The sequence below is a fragment of the Octopus bimaculoides genome, chromosome 20 (genome assembly GCF_046866305.1).
Source record: "Octopus bimaculoides isolate indiv1 chromosome 20, ASM4686630v1, whole genome shotgun sequence".
NCBI classification, from domain to species: Eukaryota; Metazoa; Mollusca; class Cephalopoda; order Octopoda; family Octopodidae; genus Octopus; species Octopus bimaculoides.
In genome coordinates this window covers 24,570,433-24,589,136 of record NC_142947.1, presented here as the reverse complement: position 1 = coordinate 24,589,136, position 18,704 = coordinate 24,570,433, and the positions used below count along the sequence as shown (strand labels likewise).

Here is an 18,704-nt window from a genome sequence, read left to right as displayed (position 1 = left end):
TCATAACATTGTATAACAAGTTTGATTCCTCTATAATTTCCTTGTACTTTTTCTGTCTTCCATTTATCTGCCTCCCACTCTCCTTTCTTTCTGTCAATCTCTCTCTCTCTCTCTCTCTTGTATGTATATATACACATACACGCATGCACACACACGTGTGCGCGCGCACACACACACACACACACACACACACACCACTCAGTGAGGCTTTTTTTTTCTTCTTTTCTTGTCTTGCAAGTTACCAGGCAACCTTACCAGTGCTAGTGGCACAAAAAAGGCAACCCATACACACTGTAAAGTGATTGACATTAAGAAGGGCATCCAGCCATAGACACCCATGCCTGCATGGAACATGGACATTAAATGAGGATAAAAAGGAGGATATATATATTTCTCCTTCTTTCTGTCAATTTCTCTCGTTTCTCTTTGCCTCAGTTTTCTGTGTCTTTCACTCAGCGTCTCTCTCTCTCTCTCTCTCTCTCTCTCTCTCTCTCTCTCTCTCTCCTCTTCTTTCTCTCTCTCTCTCTCTCTCTCTCTCTCTCTCTCTCTCTCCTCTTCTTTCTCTCTCTCTCTCTCTCTCTCTCTCTCCTCTTCTTTCTCTCTCTCTCTCTCTCTCTCTCTCTTCTCATGCTAAGTATTTTAAGCGGTTCCTTTTTTTACAGTCACTGTGGAATTCTGTAACTCTGCAACATTACTAGCTGCCATTCTGGCTGGAGAAGAGGCTCTCCCAGTAGAAATTCATGGTAAGTCTTTGTACTTTCAGTCACTCTTTAATCCTTTGTTACCATATTACTATTGAATTAGACTACATATTTGATTTAAATTAATCCAAAACAAAACAGCAAAGAAAAAGAAATTACCAACTAACTTGGAATGTTTTAGTAAAATAACTAACTTCGTTGTTATCAAGTTAGTGTTTGAAAATGTTTTAATATTCAGATCTTATATAAAATCATAATGGAACATGTAAATTTAAATATGAACATGTTAAAATAGGAGGTTTTATATATATCCAAAATAAATTTTTTTTTTAAAAAGAGGGAATCTCAGGCAGGTTGGCATCTAAAGAGTTAAGTAAATGTTTACTTTATAATATCACCTTTTACTGTGTTCTGTAACTATGTAGTTGTTGTTTTGCCCCTGTCCTGATTGAACTGACTAATGATCACAGTTATTCTTGTTGTGAACATCCAGGTTTTTGGTGTATCAGTAGTTACTTGTCCAATCTCTGTAAAAGAAGCCCACCATTTCCTGGTAACTGGTGTTGGTTAGTCCATGTCATAACTTAGCAGTTCAATAGAAAAAATACCAGGCTTTAAAAAAAATTAGTCTTGGGGTTAATTTGTTTGACTAAACCCTTCAAGGCAGTGCCCCAGCATGGCCACAGTCCAATGACAGATACAAATAACAGACAAAAAGATATACACAGACACATATATTAATATATATATAAAATAAAAAATAGATAGGGGTCAATTCATTACAGCTGTTTCCAACAAATTTTCTAATTCTTTAATTTATATCATTATAAAAAACCGTTTTCTTCAGATGAGTACACAAACCACAGTATTAGGAAGATTTACAAACACTTAAAAACCGACAGCAAGTGCATATTTAGTGATTCTATGATCTTATCATTTAAGTGTCTGTTTCACATGAATTTTAATATATTGTGTGTGTATATATATATATATAGAGAGAGAGAGAGAGAGACAAAAGAAACAGGCTTGGAAAGACTGGAAGAATGGTGGTAGCAGGGAATTGTATCAGACTGCCAGAAGGGAAGCTAAGCAACAGGTTTATTTAGCCATCGGGGAAGCAGATAAGAAAAAATTTGCCAATGTTCTGCGCCATGAGGACCAAAGACTTGAGGTATTTCGTGTTGCAAGACAGTGTGTGAGAGAGAATCGTGATGTAGTAGAGAAATGTGTCTGCATGGATGATGGTAAGCTTGCACTAAATGAGGTTGCAAAGAAAGAGGTTTGGAGATGCCACTACGAAAGATTGCTCAATAAAGAGAATGAATAGGAGAAAGAGAGTCTGCCGAATGTCGATCCAACAGAGGGACCAGCTATCCAAGTTGACAGTACCTTGGTAGATAAAGCAATTAAGAGTATGAAGACAGGAAAGGACCCCGGCCCATCAGGAATTACTGCAGAGATGCTCAAAATATCTGGCAGTGTTGGCTATAACCTAGTCACCCGTATTGTTAACCAGGTGATACACGAAGGAGTCATACTAGTGGATGATAGCTTCTGCTATCTAGGTGACCAAGTTAGTAGTGGGGGAGGGTGCGCTGAAAGTGTAGCTGCTAGAATAAGAATAGCCTGGGCAAAGTTCAGAGAGCTCTTACCTCTGCTGGTGACAAAGGGTCTCTCTCTCAGAGTAAAAGGCAGACTGTATGACGCATGTGTACGAACAGCCATGCTTCATGGCAGTGAAACATGGGCCGTGACTGCTGAAGACATGCGTAGGCTCGCAAGGAATGAAGCCAGTATGCTCCGATGGATGTCAGTGTGCATACTAGACAGAGTGTAAGTACCTTGAGAAAAAAGTTGAACGTAAGAAGCATCAGTTGTGGTGTGCAAGAGAGACGATTGCGCTGGTATGGTCATGTGGCGAGAATGGATGGGGATAGCTGTGTGAAAAAGTGCCACACCCTAGCAGTTGAGGGAACCTGTGGAAGGGGTAGGCCCAGGAAGACCTGGGATGAAGTGGTGAGGCACGACCTTCGAACATTGGGCCTCACCAAGACAATGACAAGTGACTGAGGCCATGTAGTTCACAAAGAAGTCATATCCAATGACCAGCATAGCAGCACCATAGTCAACTGCTACAAAAGTAAAGGTGATGCTTCAGATAGAAATAACTACAGGGGTATCAAACTGCTGGATCAGGTGATGAAGGTCACGGAGAGGGTCATATCCCAACTAATTATGGAGAGAGTTCGCTTAGATGAGATGCAGTTCGGTTTTGTGCCAGGTAGAAGCACCACTGATGCTATGTTCCTGGTATGGCAACTGCAGAAGAAATACCTAGCTAAAGATAAACCTCTGTACTTATCTTTTGTTGACTTGGAGAAAGCCTTTGTCATGGTCCCCCAATCCCTTATCTGGTGGGTGATGCAGAAACTGGGGATAGACGAGTGATTAATAAGAGCTGTACAGGGATGCTGTCAGTAAGGTAAAGGTCAGCAATGAGTATAGTGAAGAATTCTGGGTAGAAGTAGGGGTTCACCAAGGATCAGCCCTCAGCCCCCTCTTATTCATCCAGATGTGGAAGCAAGGTTTAGAATTGAAGGGCCTTAGAGTCAATGTTGTAAAAACCAAAGTCCTAGTATGTAGGAAGGCAAACAAATCACAAACCCCTTCAGGTAGATGGCCCTGCTCAATCTGTAGAAAAGTTGTAGGTAGAAACTCGATGAGATGTACCTAGTGTAAGCTATGGATGTTTAAGAAAGTGGGTTATACATCATTAGATGTACACCTGACTTTCCTATATTAAATTAGGAATTGAACGGAACGCAGAACTCCAAACTGATCAACAACAACAATATTTATTTAAAGAGGTAAAATGGACAGCCTCTAATTGTCCGGTTTCTGAGTAGCCTCCTGTGTGGGAAAGTCTGTGTTACTGAGACGTCTGAATGTAGATGTACTGTCCCTAGAGTTGAATCGTTGGAGAGACAACTTAGTTCAACCACACTCAATGAGAGAGCTTGTTCGCTGTCTGGCGTGGAAAAGAGACAGAATTAAGCAGGAACACTTGGACATTGAAATCCACGCATGCGTGGTTAAAGATGGAGTAATGGCAACTATGCCTTTTTGGCGCCATATGACGTCACTACATGGCTCCCCCTTGAGTGTGGAACACGAAATTAAAAATTTTGGAGGGACGTCTGAGATGGCCACTGAAACCACGCAGAAAATGTGGCACAAATATATAAAGAAAAAAAACAAAACTGAAATTGTCCAGTAAAACACAATAAATTAAACGTAAATAGTTTTGTCCAATTTCTTGGGCCAATGCACCGTCCTGCCAAACCTAGTGACATAAGGTTCGCTAGGGTTCCTTTGCAACGACGAAGGTGGTGTAATTGTTGGTGTGTGTGATTGTGATGGTGCTGATGTTGGTGTATGCATTGGTAAAGGCATTGACAATGTGTGTGGTGATAGTGGTGTGTGCGGCATTTGAAACACGGGCACGTCGTCCACGGGAGTTGAAGGTTTGTCAAGGTATGCTTTATTCAGACGGTCGACAGACACAATTTCTGTACGACCATTAGTGTCGACCTTGAAAAACTTTGGAGTGCGAGAAAGCACACGATAGGGTCCTTTGTAGGGAGAAACAAGGGGTCCTTTGACAGAATCATCCCTAATAAACACGAGACCAAGACTCAATGTCTGCTGGCACTCTAAAGGGAGGTGACTGTTGTCTGGGGCCCATAGATGGAAGATTGGAGAAATACTCTCGCAACCAAGTAACATAGGACTCTGGGTGTGGTGGTTGTGATGAGTCTGGTACCACCATCGCACCAGGCAACGTCAACGTGGTGCCGTAAAGAAGTTCCGCCGAGGAGTAACCCAGGTCAGCTTTTACCGCAGTCCGGCATCCAAGGAGGACAACCGGAAGAATTTCGACCCAAAACTGCAGGTTGGGCAAGGCGCGCAAGGTGGCCTTAAGTTGTCTATGAAACCGCTCAACCATCCCATTAGAAGCGGGATGGTAGCTGGTGGTGCGTATACGATGCACCCCCAGGATTCGTGATAGGTCACGAAAAAGCGCGGCCTCAAATTGCCGGCCACGATCTGTGATCAAACTGACCGGTACTCCGAACCTAGAAACCCACCCAGAAACGAAAGCCTGGGCAACAGTCTCAGAAGTAATATCTGCTATAGGAATGGCTTCTGGCCAATGTGAGAAACGGTCAACACAAGTTAACAGGTATGAGAACCCGCGACACACTAGTAACGGTCCAACCAAATCAAGATGGACGTGACGGAAACAGGCTTCAGGAGAAGGAAATTGTCCAAGAGGGGCACGAACGTGCCTATGGACCTTCGCACTCTGGCACTTCATGCAAGAGCGTGCCCAAGTGGCAATTGATCGCCGCATATTGGGCCAGAAAAACCGAGCAGTGATAAGCTTTACTGTTGCTGAGATGCCCAGATGTGACAAAGAATGAAGGGCATCAAACACAGAACGTTGGTGGTTCGCAGGTACTAAAGGCCTAGGAGAACCTGTGGATGTGTCACATAATATAGAGCCCTCGGATGAAGGGAGCGGAAGATAAACAAATTTACAGTTGCTGAATTTTGACGAAGTCAAATCTAAACTTGACAAAGAAGGTTGCTCCTGCGAAATTGCCAATAAATCAATTTCCGCGGGAGTGGAAATAGAATGCACAGGAAGTCGCGAAAGAGCATCAGCTGGAATGTTCTCTTTCCCTAGCACATGACGAATGTCACCTGTAAATTGTGAGATGTAATCCAGGTGACGAAAAGCACGAGGAGAGAGCTTGTCCGTTTTAGAGGACAGAGCAAAAGTGAGGGGCTTGTGATCAGTATAAATCACAAACTCTCGTCCCTCGAGCTGGTGTTGAAAATGCCGAATCGACAGATAGATCGCCAATAGCTCACGATCAAAAGTACTATACCTGCGTTCGGCAGGCTGCAATTTACAAGAAAAGAAAGCCAAAGGTTTTGTTTGGTTGTCTACAGTGTGCTGCAAAACAGCACCGACCGCAGAATCGGAAGCATCCACAGATAAAGAAAGCGGAGCATCAGGAGCGGGATGTGCAAGAACAGGAACGGAGGATAACTCCTGTTTCACAGACTCAAAAGCAGATAACGCCTCATCAGTAAGAGTGAGTCCAGCATCCTTCTTAGAATGGCCTTGCAGTAGCCTCGTTAAAGGAAGTAGTTTGTCTGCACACCGGTCAATGAATCTCCTGTAAAAATTGACCACGCCTAAAAAATGGCGCAACTGTCGCAGAGAGGTTGGAGGTGCGATGCGTTGAATTGCATCGACTTTAGCAGGAAGAGGTTTGATCCCATTAGAATCAATCAAGTGTCCCAGGAAATTCAGGGATGACTGCCCGAAAAGACACTTGTCGGGATTAATCTTCACATTATAAGCGCGAAGACGCTGAAAAAGTTGCGACAAATGGTGGAGATGATTCTCTTCCGTATCACTAGCGATGAGTATATCATCGACATAAGCGAATACAAAATCAAGTCCACGAACGACCTCATCCATAAACCTCTGAAAAGTGCTAGTAACATTACGCAAACCAAAACTCATAAATAGGAATTCAAAACAACCGAAAGGAGTAGTGATGGCTGTTTTAGGGATATCCTCTGGATTGACTGGTATCTGATGATAGGCCCGTACCAGATCAATCTTAGAGAAAATGGTGCATCCATGCAGGTTTGCCGAGAAATCCTGCAAATTCCTGATGGGATAGCGATCAGCTATCGTCACAGCATTGAGTCTCCGATAGTCCCCAACCAGGCGAAAATCCGAATCCCCTTTACGGGCCAAATGTAGAGGAGATGCCCATGGGCTGGTGGAGGGGCGAATGAGGCCGATTTGAAGCATGTGCTCAAACTCAGCCTTAGCCGTCTTTAGACGATCAGGCGCTAGGCGACGTGGTCGAGAAAAAACCAGAGGACCAGTCGTCGTGATATAATGGAAGGTGGAATGTGCAGGTTTAACCGGCTTGAAAGTAATAGCCACCAACTCCGGAAAAGAGGCTAAAAGAGAATGAAAAGCGTCCCCAGCAGTGGCAATAAAAAATGCTGGGCTAAGAGGAGAATTGGTAGAGCGCCTTGCCGCTTACACCTTCCCTCTCTTTAGAAGTAATTGTCCCTTTGCTATCACCACTAGATAAGAAACAATAGAATTCTGAGACAGTTAAAACTTTTGTCTAGAATCAATTACTAGCCTGATGGACTCCTCACATTTGGATTTTATGTATGCTCTCTCCCACTTGGATTTAATATGTTGCCACATTTATAATATGTCTTTTTTCTGCATTTTCGTGCAGCTGAAGATTGCTCTTCATATTGCATTTAAGGTAATGCTCACATTACTTAAATAAATTGAAGTAGCATGAAACGTGCGTACTGCAATCACTTTTGAAATCCGTGTTGCTTATTATTTGATATATATATATATATATATATATATATATATGTATGTATATATGTATGCATATATGTATGTATATATATATGTATGCATATATGTATGTATATATAGATATGTATGCATATATGTATGTATATATATATATATATGTATGTATATATGTATATGTATGTATATATATGTATGTATATATATATATGAGTATATATACATATATATGAGTATATATACATATATGTCTATATACGTATATATATATGTATATATATGTATGTAAGCACTACTGATGCCATATTTCTAGTAAGACAGCTGCAGGAGAAATACCTAGCCAAGGATAAACCTCTGTACCTGGCCTTCGTTGACATGGAGAAAGCCTTTGACAGGGTCCCCCGATCCCTTATCTGGTGGTCAATGAGGAAACTTGGGATAGAAGAATGGTTAGTGAGAGCTGTGCGAGCCATGTACAGAGATGCTGCCAGTAAGGTGAGGGTTGGAAATGAGTACAGTAATGAATTCCGGGGAGAGGCAGGGGTCCACCAAGGTTCCGTCCTCAGCCCCCTCCTATTTATCATAGTCCTCCAGGCGATCACAGAGGAATTCAAGACAGGTTTCCCCTGGGAGCTCCTCTATGTTGATGACCCTGCACTAATTGTGGAGTCACTATCAGAATTAGAGAAGTTCCAGGTGTGGAAGCAAGGACTAGAATCGAAGGGCCTTAGAGTCAACCTAGCAAAAACCAAAATCCTAATAAGTAGGAAGGTAGATAAAACACAAACCCCTTCAGGTAGATGGCTCTGCTCAGTATGTAGAAAAGGAGTAGGTAGTAACTCTATAAGATGTACCCGGTGCAAGCTATGGACACATAAGAGGTGCAGCAATATCAAAGGCAGATTAACTATGAAGTTAGTTTTTGTATGTGGCAGATGCTCAGGTGCAATAAACACTGTAAACAAACAGGAAACAACTTCTATCTCATTCCAGGGAGAAAAACTAGAGGTAGTCGATAGCTTCCGCTATCTGGGTGACCAAGTTAGTAGTGGGGGTGGGTGCGCTGAAAGTGTAGCTGCTAGAATAAGAATAGCCTGGGCCAAGTTTAGAGAGCTCTTACCTCTGCTGGCGACAAAGGGACTCTCACTCAGAGTAAAAGGCAGACTGTATGACGCATGTGTACAAACAACCATGCTACATGGAAGTGAAACATGGGCTGTGACTGCTGAGGACATGCGTAAGCTCACAAGGAATGAAGCCAGTATGCTCCGCTGGATGTGTAATGTCAATGTGCATACCCGTCAGAGTGTAAGTATCTTGAGAGAAAAGTTGAACACAAGAAGCATCAGCTGTGGTGTGCAAGAGAGACGATTGCGCTGGTATGGACATGTGAGAATGAATGAGGATAGCTGCGTGAAAAAGTGCCACACCCTAACAGTTGAGGGAACCCGTGGAAGAGGTAGGCCCAGGAAGACCTGGGCTGAGGTGGTGAGGCAAGACCTTCGAACATTGGGCCTCACCGAGGTGATGACTACTGACCCAGACCTTTGGAAATGTGCTGTGCGTGAGAAGACCGGGCAAGCCAAGTGAGATCGTTGCCAGGGCCCCTGGACTGGCTCTTGTGTGGGTGGCACATAAGATGCACCATTTTGAACGTGACCGTTGCCAGTACCGCCTGACTGGCCTTCGTAGGGTTTTCGAGCGAGATCGTTGCCAGTGCCCCTGGACTGGCTCTTGTGCGGGTGGCACATAAAAGACACCATTTTGAGCGTGGCCGTTGCCAGTACCGCCTGACTGGCCTTCGTGCGGGTGACACGTAAAAGCACCCACTACACTCTCTGAGTGGTTGGCGTTAGGAAGGGCATCCAACTGTAAAAAACTCGGCCAAATTAGATTGGAGCCTGGTGTTGCCATCCGGTTTCACCAGTCCTCAGTCAATTCGTCCAACCCATGCTAGCATGGAAAGCGGACGTTAAACGATGATGATGATGATGATGATATATGTATATATATATACATGTATATATATATATGTATATATATATATATATATATATATATATATATATATATATATATATGTATATGTATATATACATGTATATATATGTGTGTGTATATATATGTATATGTAAGTATATACACATGCACACACTTGCAACTGGGTTCTTTCAGTTTTCATCTTCCAAATCCACTTGCAAGACTTTGCTTAACCTGAAGCTATAATAGAAGATAGCTGCCCAAGGTGTTGCACAGCAGGACTGAACCCAAAACCATATGGTTGGGAAGCAAGCCACACCTGCTCTTATTAACATAAATGTAAATATTAAAACATATTCCATCTCTAAAGATGAGGCGAATTATAACTCCCAAGATCTAGCAATCTACATTAATATTAACTGAACTCATCTCAGGCATTTAGATGTTATGATTACTATTTTAATTTCCCATTCACTTTGTCATTCCCTTTTTTTTTTTATTTACTTTTTTTCACCTAGGCTACTTAGATATCCCTTTAATAGCGAAGGTTTTAAACTTCATTGAGACTCCAAGTGGAATGATGTTTGCTGAAGCTGTTTCAGTGGATTTAATGACACTAATACTGGCCTACAACCAACACCACAATGAAAGTTCACCTCCCAATGTTGTTATGCAAGCTATGACTCATGCTGATACCAAATACCCAGAGCTTTTACTTGAGAAATTGATACTTTTCTTTAATCGTGGAGGTAAGTCTGAATTGATGCCTTATTTTTAGGTGAGATGTCCAGGTGTAAATTTCACTGATTTCAGTAAGTATGCCTTTTCATAGCCACATATTTTTAAAGATACTTGCACCATGTATTGCAAAAGTGGGCATCTTGAACAAGTGTTTTCTACTATTGCCCAGGGCCAATCAATCCTTCTGAATGAATGTGGGAAACAAAAACTTTATTCAGACTGTTAAAGATATATATTTATATATATATATATATATGAATATATATCATCATCATCATCATTATCATCATGCACATACATATATAAATGTCTATACACTGCAAACTGAGATAATAGTCCATGATGATTTTTTAGATTTTCTAAATAACTACCTGAGAGATTTTGACGAAAATACATGATAGCACACTAGTATTTTCGGGTGAACAGAATTAATATTCCTAATATTGATTTCAAAAGATGGGGCATGGAAAAGAGTATGAGAGGAACCGGATTATAAAAGAAATAGGTAAAGGCAAGTCTGCAGATGAAGTGTCCAAGAAACTAGGTCATCATGTGAAAGCAATTCACAGATATTTACAAAGTCCCAAGTATCAGAATGAGCGCAGTGATAAAGGCAAGTCTCAAACAGTCACAGCACGAGACATTTCCCTTCTCATACGATGCTTACTGAAAAATCCTGGATGTACTAGTAAAGCTTTATTTGCAGACACTGGCATTGAAAACATCTCCAAAACAACCAGAAAAAAAGTAATTGGTAGTTTTGCAAAGGAGAAGAAACCTGCATGCAAGCCTCTGTTGACTCCCAAACAGAAAAAAGCTCAGTTAGAATGGGGTAGAATGTATATGAAGACTGATGTCAAGCATATTTTGTTCACTGATGTGTGCTGAGCCATGCTAGATGGGCCTTGATAATTGGGCTAAGGGTTTTATGACAACCCCGCTCACATGCATTTGCACTGTCAGCAAGGGGGTGGAGGAGTCATGTTTTGGACTGGAATCATGGGAGACAGGATGATTGGTCCATTTAAAGTGCCAGAAGGTGTGAGGATTAATGCTGTCACATACTGTAACTTTATTAGGGATGTCCTAACTGACTGGCTGGATGAGTTCCCATTATCCGAGCTTAGCAAGGTTATTTTTATGCACGGTAAGGCTCCACTACATGCCGCTAAGAGAACCAAAGAGGTCCTCTCCTCATTAGGATTCAAAGGAGAAACTTTAATGAAGTAGCCAGCCTGTTCTCCAGATTTGAATCCCATTGAGAACCTCTGGAGCATCGTCAAACGTGAGATCTACCAGAATGGCAACCAGTACACATCTAAGCAAACATTTTGGAAGGCAATACAAGACTCTGCTAAGGCAGTCCTACCCTCTACTGTCAAAACACTGACTGAATCCACAAACAACCTCATTTGTGAGGTCATCAAACAAAGTGGTTCACACACCAAACTCTAATCATAGAATCAAAGTTTCTGTGAATATGTTATTTATGTATTTTGTTGTTCAATGGTACATTTGTGTCAAATGAGTTATTTAAAATAATTGTTCTTGAAATAGTTGGTATTTCTCTCCTTATAAGTGATCAAAACTGTAAATTCTTATACCAGGACTATTATTGCAGTACACCTGAAAAACAAGTATGCTAAATAATATGAAAACTAAGACAGCTATATATGATAAATTTTGTATACAAACCAAAATTAGTGTACTGTACTATCATGTAAATTTTCTTCAAAATCCCTCGGGTAGTTATTTGCATCATGGACTATTATCTCGGTTCACAGTGTATATTCATACAGGGTGTTCAAACTAAATTTGGCAGTTTGCATAAAAGGAAATGAAAACACAGTATCCCATCCAGAAATAAAAGTATTTCAAAAATCTACCCACACCTAAACATTTTAAAAGTGCTGCTATATTAGGCATCAGAATCTCTAAATATCTCTTATGGAAACATCATAAGTAACATTACCAAAACTGCACCCAAAATATAACAGTCATGTGCCATATGTTCTCTTCAGATATTGATCCATTGATGTCTAAGCAGAGCATCAACCACAAATACCAGTGATATTGAGCCTCAACCACAAATATCAGTATTTAACACAAAAGTTTGCAAAGTGAATTTCTTGACCACAAGTCTAACAACAGTTTTTGGTTTTAAATGAACCCTACCACCACCAACCACCATTGCCATTTTAGCATAACTTTGTATAACATAAAATTCACCAACAGCCTCTCTTATAATATATGCAACTACTGTATAAGGCAGTGAGCTCACAGAAATGTTAGTGCACGAGGAAAGATGTATAACAGCATTTTTTCTACCTTCACATTCTGAGTTCAAATTCTGCTGAAGTCAACTTTGCCTTTCATCCTTTCAGGATCAATAAAATAAGCACCAGTTGAACATTGAGGTTGATGTGATCGACTTTCTCCATGTCCCAAAATTTCTGACATTGTGCCAAAATTTGAAATCAATGCATGTAACTTGTGTATCATATTTATTTGTTTGTTTTCTTCTGTTTCATTATAGTTGATCCATTAATGGAACAAGGTTTAGTGAGAACAAAGAGTAACTCAGTGGTAAAATTTCTACGAGACATGTTCAGCTGTGAAGCAACAGGCAGATTGTACTACACCAATGACATTAAAGTCATGTTAGACATTGTACTTCGAAACATCACTGATAAACCTCCAGGAGATAAAGTAAGGGCTTTCATATTTGAAGTTATAATCATCGTCATCATCATTTAGTGTCTGTTTTCCACGCTCGCATGGGTTTGACTGAAACTGGTAAGCTGTAGGGCTACACTAAGTTCCAATCTGATCTGACAAGGTTTCTACAGCTGGATGCCCTTCCTAATGCCAACCACCCCAAGAATGTAATGGGTGCTTTCTACGTGCCACTGGCATGGCTGCCAGTTACATGACTCCAGCATCAGCCATGACTACAATTTCACTTGGCTTGACGGGTCTTCTCAAGTATGGCATATCACCAAAAGTCTCAGTCATTTGTCATTGCCTCCATTATGTTGGTGAAATAAGTAGAAACCAATCAGCAAGATGTTGCTGATGTTGTTATTGCCATTTAGCCTAGTTTGATCTTGATTAAGCAGACCTATTGACTCTTTCATCTTTTTTGAGTTATCCTATGTTGGTTCTTGTTTAACGTGATAGGTTTTCATAAGCTGCAATTTTCAGCAGGTAGGGTGACTTCAAAGAGTCTCTTCATTGACTTATAATGTTGTTGCTATTGTTTTTCTTTGGGTTCCTGGTTAGTCTTGATTGAGCAGACCTATAATCAAAGGCATTCTCATTGGAATGACCATCCCATTTTGTTTTACACACACACACACACACATCTATATATACACAGGGAACCTAAGATTACACGACAGTAGAATATGATTTGAAGGAGAATGAGTTGATATTTCTTGCAGATCAAGTAACAAAGGGACTCGCTCATTAACTTGCAATGCAGCACTTTGATGTTGCTAGTGTTGTTGCTTAGCTTTAGTCCACTTCTAAGCAGCCATATGAATAAATGCATGCCAATTATGACCATCACATATTTTTCCTATGTGCAGGAAATTCAGGAAGAACTCTATTAATCTTAATGTTTTGTAAGAGTGTAGGGTGTGATTTGAAAGGGATTTGATTGTATTTCTGTCAGAGGAAACAACCACAAAGGGCTCCCTTGTTGACTCATAATTCAACAGGACATGGTGCAGTATGATATGATTGGGTGTCTAATATTGTTGGTTTACACAGCCTCCAGTATATTACTGGTACATTTTTCATTCACATGCACATACATATTTGTGTGATGTGAAGACTTGTGGCTTGGTGTATGATCATAAGGTTATGGGTTCAATTCCTTAACCAGGTGTAACATTGTGTCTTTGAGTAAAGCACTTCATTTCAGGTTACTCAGCTGAAACGAGTATCAGTCAAGTGCTAAACAGCCCTCTCTCCAACAGTTACATCATTGATGTTCTGAATTAAGGGTGAAAGGATTGAGAAGGTGTTTATGACTGGTAGATGAGAGAAGAATGAGAGTTGGGAGAGTAATATAGGAAGACATAATGGTTGAGAGAGATCTAAATTTAAATAGTATACATCTCAGCCTCTGTCACTACTACCATTCTTGTGTTTTATATATGTTTTTCTATGTTGACACAGATTAAGTGAGTCCTCTTCAGCACAGCATTGACCATTAGTCACAGTCTTTTGTCATCTCCTTCATGATGTTCAACCTCTTCAGTCTTCCCTACATTCTCCCTTGTCTTTCTTTGCTTCCTTTTTCTAAAGATTCCATCCACTCAACATTTTTCTTTAAGCAACTGGCATTGTCTATACACACAACATGCCTATACCAGTTGAGTCTTTCTTCCACACTTCATTCAATTCCTCTTGCATCCATTTTTCTCTCTCAGTTTATTTGTTATTCTCCTTTGTTCATGCACACTTATATTACACATCATATGGAGCTTGTTCACCCCATTTCTGTTCAATTCCCTGCATTAAAGATCCACATCTCACAACCACCAGCATCATACTTTTCATAGAAGCATCACATACAAATCTCACTTATACTTTTTATTTTGCCATGTTTTCTACAGTTGCATGCATTCCTAACACCTATAAGTGATTTGCAGTATCTTACTTACATTTTATTGTGGCACCTGCCCTTTAAGTTGTCCTTAACTCTTCTTTACTCATTCAGCAACCGCTTTACAGAATGTGCTGAGTACATTTTATCATGGCATTAGCACTAGCGAAATCATTTTGTACACAAAAGGGTCTTCATTTCTCAACATTGTCTCTATTCATCCTAGATAACAGTACTAGTAGAACATATAGAAAAGGATGATTATGGAAAGTGAATTGGGGTGAGATGGAGGAAGAAGCAAGAGTATAAAGAGAGAAACAATGATTGGAGGTAACTGAATAGAAGAGACAGGAGAAATGGGAGAGACATAAATAGCAGGGTGTAGTGAGTAACAGTTATGGCAAAAGATGTGAGAGAGAAAGAGAAAGAGGTCCATGTTTGCTCAGAAGAAAGAGATTGAGTGATGGATAGTTGTAGAGAATGTCAGCAGTAAGAGAACATGATGAATGTCAATAACAAATGAGCTGGAAGAGAGGAGTTGAGGCTAAAAGAATAAAGTTTACTGGTTAGAAAGAATATGACAGATGGATAATCACATGGTAATGGTAAGAGAATGACAGGTGCCAATGAAAGAGTGACCTGAGGGAGAGGTAGAGGAGGATAAATAGAAATGTATATTTGGTGCAATCACAGCTCCTCACAAGTTAGGCTTTGTGATAAAGAGAAGAGAAAGGTAGAGCGGTATGGATGGTTGGGATGGGAGTGTGGGTTGAGATTGACTATGGACAGATTTAAAGTTTTCTTTCATAACATAGGTCATGATGCAGTAAATTGGAAAGAGATGAGAGAGTATCAAATAACAAAGGAAGCAGCAGATGGAGACTTAGCAGACATCAAATTAGTAAAATGCTAAAAAAAAAATGGCACTCTATCGGTTACTACAACAAGGGTTCCAGTTGATCCAATCAACAGAAGAGCCTACTTTTGAAGTTAATGTGTAAGTGGCTGAGCACTCCACACGTACCCTTAACACCTTAACATAGTTCTCAGGGAGATTCAGCATAACATAGAATATGACAAGGCTGACCCTTTTGAATTACAGGTACAAATCATTTTTGCCAGCTGAGTTGGCTGGAACAACATGAAATAAAGTATCTTGCTCTCGGACACAACATGCCACTAGGAATCAAACTCATGACCTTACAGTCGTAAGCCAAACACCCTAACTACTAAGCCACACGCCTTCACTTTAAAATGCTCAAATGTAAGACTATAAGCTTTCCTCTGCAAATATATAGTTTTGTGTCAGTGTAGACACTATACTCCTCTTCTACAAATATATGGTCTTCTCTAAATGGAAAAAAAAAATTTACTACTGTTAATGTTTCTTTCTATTTATTTATTTTTCCTACTAGGAACGAACAGAGAATTTGCTTCTATTGCAGCAGGTAATAAGTCACTCATTTTACACAGAAGAACAGTACCGAATCATAGATTTCAAAGATGCCTTCCACAATATCTGCAGTGAAGAGGAATGCATCAAGAGTCAACATGAGAAAGATATAATCAACTCCATACGAAGTGAACATACTGACTGGTTCAATCCTTGAGCTACTTACCTATTCTATTACTAATTGTTAACAGAAACTCTCTTTCTCTCCCACCCTCTCTCTCTCTCTCTCTCTCTCTCTCTCTCTCTCACTGGCTATCTATCTAATTTTCTGTCTCTCATATATCTACATATATAACTATCTGTACCCATCTTTTTCTCTCCTCCCTCTCTCTCATGTATGTATACATTACATACATATATATATATATATAAATATATATATTTCTGTCTGTTAATCTATTTGCCTATCCTAACTATCAATCTCTTCCTCTCTTTCTCTATCCTCACCTCTCTCTATATATATGTATATATATTTATATATATATATATATATATATATATATATATGCAACTATATATCTTGTTTGTTTTTTTCAATTTGTTCTTTGTTTTTTTTTCTTAAGAAAAATATGAATAAAAATCTGAAAAAAAAGAAAAAGGTTAATTCATCATTAGTTATGTTTTTTTCTTTTTACAGTCAATTCTGCTTAATTGCATAATTTGTTTAATTAAATAGTTAAAAAAAAAGCATTTAGTGTCAAATCTGTGTGAAATTGATCAGGGCAAATTATGTCAGTTTCAATTAGCTGCATAAGTTTTTTTTTTCAGCCTTTGAAGCGGTGCAACTAAGCAGAGTGACAAAATTTAATGTATTTATATATTGGTTTCAAATTTTGGCACAAGACCAGCACTTTTGGGGAAGGGTCTAGATCGATTACATTGCTCGCATGGGTTTGACTGAAACTGGTAAGCTGTAGAGCTACACTAAGTTCCAATCTGATCTGACAAGGTTTCTACAGCTGGATGCCCTTCCTAATGCCAACCACCCCAAGAATGTAATGGGTGCTTTCTACGTGCCACTGGCATGGCTGCCAGTTACATGACTCCAGCATCAGCCATGACTACAATTTCACTTGGCTTGACGGGTCTTCTCAAGTATGGCATATCACCAAAAGTCTCAGTCATTTGTCATTGCCAATCATTTTGCCCAGCATGCTAATGATTCTGCTACCTTGTCACTTTAACTTGTTTATATATTGCCAGGGAAGAAATAAAGCAAAAGTATTGAAAGTAACTTGTTTGTTGTAAGATTTGCAGATTGGCAGAGTCATTAGAGCATCAGACAAAATGCTTTGTGACATTTGTTCTCACTGTCAATGCTCAGAGTTCAAACCTCCCTGAGGTTATCATTACTTTTCATCCTTTCTGATCAATAAAATAAATACCAATTCAAGGTAGTAGATTGACAGATCTGATGCCTTGCTGTATTTTATTCCAGTTTTTGTATTCCGTGTTCAAATTTCTCCATGGTCTGTTTAGGTGGTAGACTTAATCCTTTGTCTGGTTTAACTCTACCATGCATTTGGCACTTGGGCTGCCTTTAGTGGAACCTATTCTATTGCATGCATTCAGGTCAGATCTGTGGTTTGAGGCTACTTTCCCTTCTAGAGGCCCTATAACAGATCATGGACCCTACCTTTTCATCTAACTAAAAGATAACATTTAAAAACTGAACTTATTTGTCTAAAACACATCAATAATTATGCAGGTGTTGTAGTGTTGGGCATGTGTGGAAAGCACATGACAATATTAAAAAAACTAGGGAAAGAAAAGAAACCTTGTGAAGTTTATGGTTTGATGTCATTATTTTAGAAATTTCAAGGCAGTGAGCTGGCTGATTCATTTCCATGTTGGGAAAGATGCTTAAGCAACTTTTTTTTTCCAACTTTACACTCTGAATTTTAATGCCATTAGGATTGACTTTTCCTTTCATACTTTTAGGGTGGATAAAATAAGTACTAGATGATCACTGGGGTTGATGTAATTGACTTACCTCTCACCCTAAAATTACTGGCCTCGGGCCCAAAATTTGAAGCTATTATTGTTAGTAATTTCCAACATAGGCACTAGGCCATCAAGTTGTTGGGGGAAGTTAGTCAATGAAATCACCCCACCCTACCTACCTATCCATCCTCCATACTTGTCAGGTACTTTTTTACTAGCCCAGAGATGATTTAAATTCAGAAAGTAAAAATGTGGAACAAATACTGCAATGCATTTTGTCTGACACCCTGATTCTGCTAATCCACCATTCACAACAAAAACAGATGTTTCTAACCTAAGTGCAAGGAGACCAATTAGGTGGGAGGAGCTTAGTGGTTTCCATAAATCCTTAAGTTGACCCTGAAGAAATGCCGTTAAACATTTTTGTTCGACATGCTTATAATTCTGCCAGCTAGCCGCCTTTAAATAATAGTTTCTGATTTAGGGATAAGGCCAATGATTTTAAGGGACGGAGTTCGCTGATGCCATGATCCCAGTACTTCAATAGTTTTTTTTTTATTTTATTAATCCCAAAAGGATGAACGGCAAAGTCAACCTCAGCTTTAAAAAAGGCCAACCCACCATCTTAAAGAGAGAGGAGAATGGCACCATACCAAGATATATTTTTCTTACAGTGTGCGCAGAAATCTAACGTTGCACAGTTTTTCTGTGACTAAAGTATGCGCACACTAAATCTAAGTACTATATTTTTGAAAGCAAGAAATTATTCATGTGTGCACTGGTAACGAAATATTGGCATGAAACGAGACGCTTAAAAAGGGAGGTCACTGA

At 39.8% G+C, this 18,704-nt stretch overlaps 1 protein-coding gene across 2 annotated transcripts in view; it reads left to right on the top strand.

The window, feature by feature from the left end:
• LOC106883214 (uncharacterized) overlaps positions 1-16,212 on the top strand; it is a 185,029-nt gene extending 168,817 nt beyond the window's left edge. For both annotated transcript variants that reach the window (XM_089338234.1, XM_089338235.1), the window contains 4 exons: positions 663-743; positions 9,639-9,869; positions 12,398-12,570; positions 15,892-16,212. In XM_089338234.1, coding sequence (XP_089194360.1) covers positions 663-743; positions 9,639-9,869; positions 12,398-12,570; positions 15,892-16,086 — 680 coding nt within the window. In that variant the 3' untranslated portion in view covers positions 16,087-16,212. The remainder of the gene's footprint in view (positions 1-662; positions 744-9,638; positions 9,870-12,397; positions 12,571-15,891) is intronic.
• The last annotated feature ends 2,492 nt before the right edge of the window (positions 16,213-18,704 follow it).